The sequence below is a fragment of the Plasmodium chabaudi genome, assembly GCF_900002335.3.
Source record: "Plasmodium chabaudi chabaudi strain AS genome assembly, chromosome: 11".
NCBI lineage: Eukaryota > Apicomplexa > Aconoidasida > Haemosporida > Plasmodiidae > Plasmodium > Plasmodium chabaudi.
This window is the reverse complement of record NC_030111.2, coordinates 946,384-955,675: the sequence shown is the minus strand read 5'-3', so window position 1 is coordinate 955,675 and position 9,292 is coordinate 946,384. Positions and strand designations below refer to the sequence as shown.

General features: G+C 23.7%; 1 protein-coding gene across 1 annotated transcript; it reads right to left on the bottom strand.

Moving 5' to 3' along the window:
* Positions 1 to 1,129: 1,129 nt before the first annotated feature.
* Positions 1,130 to 8,857, bottom strand: PCHAS_1126400 (eukaryotic translation initiation factor 2-alpha kinase, putative; the record flags this gene model as incomplete). Its single annotated transcript, XM_738008.2, has 1 exon — positions 1,130 to 8,857. One exon carries the CDS (start codon positions 8,855 to 8,857, stop codon positions 1,130 to 1,132), a length of 7,728 nt encoding a protein of 2,575 aa, XP_743101.2.
* Positions 8,858 to 9,292: the final 435 nt, after the last annotated feature.

The following is a 9,292-nucleotide window of genomic DNA, read 5'->3' as shown; positions in this document are numbered from 1 at the left end:
ATTCCATAATTATACCAATACATGTATATTTCAAATTTTTGCTATTTTATGTTTTGGACCTTAAACAATGTTTGTAGTATATGTTATATATATATATATATATAATTTTTTTATTTTTATCTTTCGTATTATCTTCTTTCTTTTTTCCTTGCTTTTTTTTGACGATTTTCACAATTTGATCATTAATACAAGTTAATATGTAATTAAAAACAAAAAAAGGAAAAAAGAGTATGTTTTTATGCAATATGTGAATTATTTTATATTACTCGTATCCTTTAAGGAAACATTGGAATTTCATTTTTTTTAATATGTATATCTGAAACTTTATGTATAGTATAAAATGTATTAAAGATGAAAAATAATAATAAATGATTCAAAAATAGTGTTAAATTAAACACCGCAACAAAAGCTTATTTGCGTTGTATTGTTTAATAAATTAATAAATTTCTGTATATTGCTATACAGAAACTTTAATGAGGTTTTTAATTTGATAATAAAAAAAAATAAGTAACATTTAATGTTATTCATAATAACATTAGATGATCACCATGCATATAATATAACGACGGATAAAATATACATCGCTATGAAATGGTATAATCATATAAACTAAATGAGAAAAAATAAAAACAAGCACATATGGTATTTTTATGTAATTGTGAAAATGAATATTCAAATTGTAAATAATAATATGCACAAAGGTAGGTAAATATACGCAAAGCAAAATAAACTAAGATGTCTTAATAATAAATTAAAAAAAAATAATAAATAGATGAGTAAAGAAATTTAAAGGGAATGCAAAATTCATAAAAAAAAAGCGCAAAGGGTAAAAAAAATTATTAAAATAGTATTATAATAAAATAAGTAAATAAATAACAAAATATAATAAATAAACGAAATATAGAAATGGTGTTGTAATAAGTTATGCATGTATGTAACAATTAAAAATTCGAAATAAAAACAAAATGTGCTACAGTACATATATGTACATAGCAATTAAAACGAACTATTTAAAGGTAATTAAATATTTCAAATACAGCATATTTTAATTATTATAAATGCCAATATTTTTAATGAAGGCATATGCTTTTCTTCGTTTTATAAGCATCATTACCACCATACCATGATGCTAATGATCAACTTCGTTTCCGCTAATAATATTATTATCTTTATCATCCACTAAATTGTTTTGATTAACGTTTTCTTTAATATCACCATTGATGCTGGTAGAATTTATTACATTACGGTTTCCTGTATATTCGAGATCATCATTATTTATATCATTAAAGCTAAAGGTAAAATCTGTCAAATGCGGATCTAGCAGTACCTTTATTTTATTATATAAATCTGCTGCTGATGGTCTATCAGCGGGATTAGGCTTAGACATTTGTAACATCAAGATATACCAAGGATTTAAATGAATCTTAACATAGTCAGGCACAGTATAATAATTTCGAAAATCATTTAATGTTTTATATCTTTCCATTATTGTATTAAAACGTGGGCACAATAACTCTAGTAATATTAAAGCTGCACTATAAATGTCTGCTTTTTCGTCACATAAAGCTCCTCCTTCAGGTGCTGTATATCCAGGGGTTCCAATCATTTGCCCTTTCAATGAAATTTGACTAGTTATAGTGTTGTGATTTATTTCTGTATATATATTATCTTTAAAGTTATCTATATTACTTAAATCGTTTTCTCTTTTTTTTTCTTCTATAAATCGTACTAATCCTAGATCTCCTATTTTTAATATATAAGTATCTAAATCTACAAATATATTTTCTGGTTTTAGATCTCTATGAATAAAGCAAGTCGAATGAATATCTTTTAATCCTTTAATTAGCTGTTTAAATAAATCAAATTCCAAAGGATGGTTTGTATTTTTATCTCCATATGTAAAATGCAAAGGTTTGTCACTTCTTGATGGTCTATCTAGCCATCTACGCAATGTAGAACCTTTACAAAATTCCATTTGTAATAATAAAACAATTGAAAATTCTGGACCCGTATTTTTTTTCTTATAATATTTTATTTTATTAGCATTTTCCTTTTTCTCTAATTCACCATTCATCTTTAATTTGTCTTTTTCCTTCTCCTGGCCTTTCTCTTTCTTATTATTTTCTTCAATTAATTTTCTATTTGTATTAATAATACCCAGGCCATCCTTTTTATATTTATTATTAGGAATCTTTCCCCCCAAAGCGAATGATTCACCTTTTTGCTTAATTATTGTATCGATATTATAATCATTAGAATCCTTCGGATTGTTATTGGTGCCTCGTGTTCTGGTTTCGTCATTTAGAGTATCTCTATTTAATGTACCATTAGTGCTGCTACCCGGTGCATTTTTTATAGTCATTGAATTTTTATCGGATTTTTGGCAAACCAAAATATTACTATCATCATGTATGGCATTGTCATTTTTGCTGATATCGCCCCCTGTAATACAAATTTCATTTTGGTTATTCGCAGATTTTCTCTCATCATTATCATTTTTTTTCGAATGGGCAGACCCATTTGATTCGTCATTATCCGCAAAAACGATTAAATCTCTTTCGTTTTCACTTAAATATCCATATCCAAAAGGATCATATTCTTGAAAATTAGAACTGAAATTATTTGGATTATTTCGTTCATAAAATGTACTATATTTATTGCCCTCACAATTCATGTCGATATTTCCTTTTTTTTTTTCCTTATATATAATTTTTTTTTTTCTTTTCTTTTTTTTTTTCTTCTTTTTATTATTTTCGATTATATATATATTATCTGATAAATTTTTATCATTTAAAAACGCATTTTTCTGAGTATTATCTTTTCTTTTATTATATGGCGTATCATTATCACTATAAAATTTTAATTTTATAGAATTTTTTTTTGTGATTACTTTTTTATAATTTTTTAAATCAAATTTATTATTTTCAACTGAAGATGCTGTGTAATCACTAGAATAATCATCATCTTTTTTATTTTTATTACAAACTTTTTTAAAAGGATCTTTATTTTTTTTAAGCGTATTTTGAATTTCTTTTGGAATTATATCCATTGGTAAAAATTGAGGTTCTTCACACCACCATGTGTAATATCTAACAACATGTTTACTGTATATATCTCTATTTGCAGCGATTTCACGAAAATATCTTCTTGAGCTAACATTGTCCAATGAGCTTACTTTTAAATATATAAATTTAAGAGCATATGTTGGCGATCCTGGTTCAAGTCTATGTGATACTTTATACACTGATCCAAATCCCCCTTGCCCTATTAATGATATATTTTGAAAAGTTCTCATAAATCTTCCATTTTCTAAAAAGTCAGCTAATGGTGCATCATAAGGAATATGTGATGTTTGAATGATCGATAGATTTCTTGCACTGGAACCTTTATTACTTATTTTATCATTATTTATATTATTAATATGATTTCCGGCGTTCATATTGCCATTAATATTATCATTATTGTTGATTTCTGTGCTTTCTATATATTTCGAAGACTTACTCTTATATTTTTTTTCATCGAAATATTTTTTTGAATAAGGGCTCTTATTTTCTTCATCCGCACTATTAAAATTAAATTTTTCATTATATAAATTTTTAGCTTTTTCTTTATTATTATTAAATTCGTAGTGTGTGTCTGTTTTATTAGTTTTCATAAGATGATCTACAAATGGATTTTTTTTCATAAATTTTTTATTATAATTTTTTAAAAAGTTTATAAAATCATTTTTATCAAAAGCCTTTTCATTTATACTTTTTCCTTTAATAGAAATATTCTTTTTATCCTTTTCATAATCTGTATAATTTCGCTTATTATATTTGTTTCCTATTTTATAATTACTTCTAATCCTTTTCTTTACTATAAATGATTGTTTATATGTAACATCTTGTGAAGCAGCTCTTCTTCTATGCATATAAAACATATTGTTTCCATCCAAATCATATTTATTAGTCTCTCCTGAATGCGATTTGTTTAAATCGACATAATGCATATTTGGCAAGCTATATTTCGATTCTTGACCAGAATAATAATGTGGGTATAAATTATATTTACCATCATGAATATCATAAAAATTACTGTCACTATCTGAATCACGTGCATGCCTAGCTAATATATCTACTAAAGTTAGATGCTCTAAATCTTGCGCTTTTTTCAAATTTTTTGCCATAAACATTTCTAGTCCTGCTTTATTTAAATTTGATATACCGTTTTCCTTTAATATATTTGCCAATTTCCGTTTGTTTCTTTTTAATAAAATGTTATCAATATTTAATAATTCATCATATGCATCATTACTATCTTCATCATAATCTGTAATTTTTTTCTTTCTCATAAATATTTTATTACGATTGTTCTTATCTGCTTGCTTTTTAAATAGTCTATAAATAAATACAAATGGAACTACAATCACTAAGGCAATTGCATAAAAAATATTCCAATACCAACTTTTTTTATATTTTGGGGATGAAAATTCGGTTAAATCATTATTTCTTGAACCTTCATTTGATTTTCTTCGTCTTTTTATTAACATTTTTTCATCCTTTTGAAATATTCCATCAATTATGCGAGTAAAGTCTTTAGTAGTAAGGGGATATGTACTATTCAATATTCTATACACATTTGATAATAACAAACAATCTTCGTGATTTGTATAATTATTAAATATTTTATCCCATATATTAAGCATAGAGCAATAATCAATACATTTTTCTTTTCCTTCAAATGATAAATCGATCAATTTATTTGTATATTCACAAATGTGTATAGGCTCATCAACACCATTCATATCTTTGTTTAAATAATCATAATCATCATATCCATAATGGTTTATATCAATATCTCTAATATCATTATGGTTCGAAAATATATTTATATTTTTATCATGATTTAATCCTCGTAAACATATCATAAATTTTTGTTTTGTTTGTTGATATTCATGTAATAATGTTTTCATTTGAAGTATATAATTCATGGGAATTTTTTTATGCTTATCAAAAGCGAATATAATACTTAATAATAAATATCTTAAATCTTTTTCGATTGATGTTATATTAATTGATATATTGTTTAATCGTTGAGCAATAAAATTATTGTAATTTTGAAAAGCAATGCTATTATTGGGATTTGTGCCATTTTCATCATAATTGAAATTCCACGGAAGATTTTGTTTATCATCATTCTTTAAATAGTCATTAGATGAAGAAAATGGCAAAAGAAGCGCATTGTTATTATTTTTTAAATTAGGAATATTATATGAGTAAGGTTTAATACTATCGTATTCAGGAAACAATTTTTCATTTTGTTTTAATATTGTATCTAATGTGAATATATTACTTTTACTTTTATATTGCAATGCAAATACAGATGATATTTCTTTTGAAAAAATAAAAATTTTAGATTTAATATTCGAATTTAATTTATTCGTATTGTTCTCCATTTTGTCATTATTTTCATCAATTTCATTTGGTATATCGTTTTTATAATTCTCGGATGCAAATTCAAGTTCGTTTCTTTCAGCATCGTCTATATTTTTGGCAATACTATTATTATATGGCTTGTTTACTTTATTGTTTTCTAATCCCCTCAATATTAATTTATTGCCATCAATATCAATTAGTGAATTAATATATGATAAATCTTGTTTATGATTATCAGCGATAAATATCGATCCAACATCAACCCAGCTTGTTATCCATTTTTGTTTCAAAGATGTTTCATCAACTGCTTTTATAACCCATTTAACAAGACTAATTTGTAGTTGCCTTTTTGGAATTTTTCTTTTTTTATTTCCCTTTTCTCCTTTTTTGTTATTTCTTTTCTTTTGGTCTATTCCTAAATCGCTTGAATTTGTATTTAATAAATTATTGTTGCTAATATTCATATACCAGTTTTTCATTGAAGAGAGTCTTTTATTTTTTATTTTTGTTCTTTGGATTAATAGTTTATCTCTGGTGTTTTTACTAAATTTATTACTAACAATTTCGCTTTCTTCTTTTGAGTGGTCGTTTAAACAGTTTTTTGTTCCACATTCATCTAGCATGTTAGATACACCATATGTATTTATTTCGTCTTCATTATTTGGTGAATGCTCTTTTATTCCCCCGTCCTCATCAATAAGGAACATATTATTTCTACCATTATTATTTTCTGTTTCAATTTCATCATCGTGTAAATCTATGTAGTCAAGTTGCTGATTATTTTCAATATCGTCGTCATCTATGACAGTATAATCCTCATCAAGTTCATCATTTTCCTCATCAACATAATAATTCTTATCATTTATATCTATCGAATGATCTGAATAGTTTTCTAATTTATCATGCAACATATTAGAATTTTTTTTAATGAATTGCTCGTGTTTATTTGGTAAAGCTTTTTGATTTTCTTTTACCAAATCATCATAATTTTCGTCATATTTTTTTATTACATATCCTGTATCAAAATCTAAATTAATTATGCTTGATTGTCTAGACCCAATAAATAATATATTTGGAAACAGTGTCGATTTAAAAGGGGAATTATTAACAACATCTTTAATATTTATATTTATTGGAATTGCTTCATTATTTTCATCAACATAAAATAAATCGCCACTATAATCTGAAAGTAACCTTTTCATTTCCTTTTTCTTTTTACCTTTTTTTTTAGATTTTTCATAACTATAATTTTTCTTCTTATCAATATCATCATTTTCTGTAATTTGGTCATTAGAGTATTCTGGATCATTTTTTTTATAATCGAAGCTGAATACATCATTAGAATCATTATGTTGGAGTTTTTGCATTGCTCTTAATTTTAATTCGTGATTTTGTTCATCATCATTGCTTAAAATATCTTTGTCTGCCATATTAATTTTTCCATTATTATTTTTTAATGTATTATAATACTTTTCTATTTTATTTTCTTCTTCATAATTTATATAGTTTTGTATATTTTTTACAATTCTATATTTCCAATGATATGTTCCATCTGTTGATACTTTATATATATATCCTGATGTATCAAGTACTATTAAATCATGTTTATATATCGATCCATCATATTTATATTGACCATAAAATTGTTTATTTTGAGAATATTTTGCTAAGTTCATTTCGTTTTTATCTAAATTGTTGTACTTTTCATAGGGAAATAAAATATTATTTTTCTCTAAATTTAAATCATTGAACCCATTGTTATATAAACTGTTATACATATTATTCTTATTAAAAATAATTATATTATCATCTTTTAAATGGTTATATTTCTTATTTACATTATTGAAGTCTATATTATTTAAATTTTGATATTTTCCTCGTTTTTTTACTTCCTCTATTTCGTTTTCGTTCAGCATATATTTCTCATTGTCATTATTATATTCCCTAATATCACTATATACATCGAAATCACCATTATTTCCGGCAAATTGATTTGTATAATTATTTTCCGTATATATACGCTTATATAATTCATCATTTTCCATCTCATTTCTTCCTATAACATTATTAAATGTTTTTTCGTTTTCTTCGTTTAAAACTCTTCTATATATTTTACTATTTGTTTGCATATGTGGAAAATTATTGCCATACGACGAATTAAAATTCCAACGCTGAATTTCGTTTTCTAAAGCTTCATATTTGTTTTTTTCACGATATTCCCAATTATATATATTGTCATCATTGTAAAAGGTTAACAAATTATTATTTCCATTTATAGCGTTATTTATTCGACTGCAATATTCACAAGAAGTGTTATTATAATCAGTTAATAACTGTTTATACATATCTGAAAAGCTTATATTCTCCATTTTACTATAATATATTATTTTATGAATTATATTATGAAAACAAGATAAACATAATTTTGATTTATTACGAAAGTATTTATCCTCATGTGATATTTCTTTACACATGGCAGGATTGAATTTATAACTTTCGATTGTATTTTTCACATCAATATAATTATTTATATTTGATATTGCTTCTATATTTCGAATTTTTTCAAGAATATTTTTTAAGTTATATAAAATATTTTTATTGGATTCGTTTGGAACCATATAGTTTCTTTTGATATTATTTTCTATTTGAATAATTTTCTTAAATTCTTCTTCAATAGGAAATAATATATTTTTATTTGTTTTATCATATTCTTTTATGTTACATTTATTTTCTATGTTTTTGTCTACTGTATTTTTTTCGATTTTATCATCACATTTACTATTATTATTACAACAATTATAACTGTTATAAAAAATATCATCTGCGCCTTTATAGTTTATATCTTCTTCCATTTCTATATCATATTGCTTTTCATATTTATTTTTATATTTTATAAAGTTTAAATTATTTATTGTAACGTATTTATTATCATATTCATTGTTATTATAAGACCATTTTATAGGATTAAAGTTTTGAATGTGTTTTGGTAAAATATTAATAATATAATTTTCAATATTTTGTGGCAAATACTCTCTTTGTGTATATTGCACAAAAAAGGCATTTTTTAAATGATATATTATATTAAAATAAATATATTTTGATTTATTTAATACCCATTTAAAGTGTTTTAAAATATATGATTTTGCGCATTCATAAAATTTATGTAACTTTATTCTACACTTATTTCCCTTCTCTTTGCCTTTATTTATTCTTCCTATAAATCTATAATGCTCTTTCACATGATTTCTTCTATGATTATTGATATTTCCAAACCTTCTAAATATTTTACTAATTTTTATACGATTTAGGAAACATATTTTTCTTTCTGCTAGTACATGTGAAACAACAAAGCTAATTATACATTTATTAAATATTATATGTAAAAGTATAACACACTTATTATCTTCATTAAGACAAATATTTATTCCCTTATTATACATATTAATGGCTTTTCTTATGTTATACTTCTCCCAAATATAAGGTAAATGTTCCCATGTAAAAAACAAAAAATTATATTTACAAATATGATAAATGTATATATACTCTGAAGGTGTAGGCAAATTACAAATTAATAGTCGTCAAAAACAAATCAATCTTTCTTATATTATAATTCAATTATCCATATATAATTACGAATTTTGCTGAATTAAGTATGCTAATATTAATTATTGCACTGGTTTCGTGATTATATATTTAGTAATATTACAAATATTGTATTTTTTATATCAAATTATTTATTCACACAATATTTTTAACACTTAATAAATATGCTTTATTTACCCTAGTTTCCTTTGTGATTTTTTTATATATTTCAAGTAGTCCTTAATCTATGATTATTAATAATTATTTATAAATATCTTCCAATTGTAAAGTAA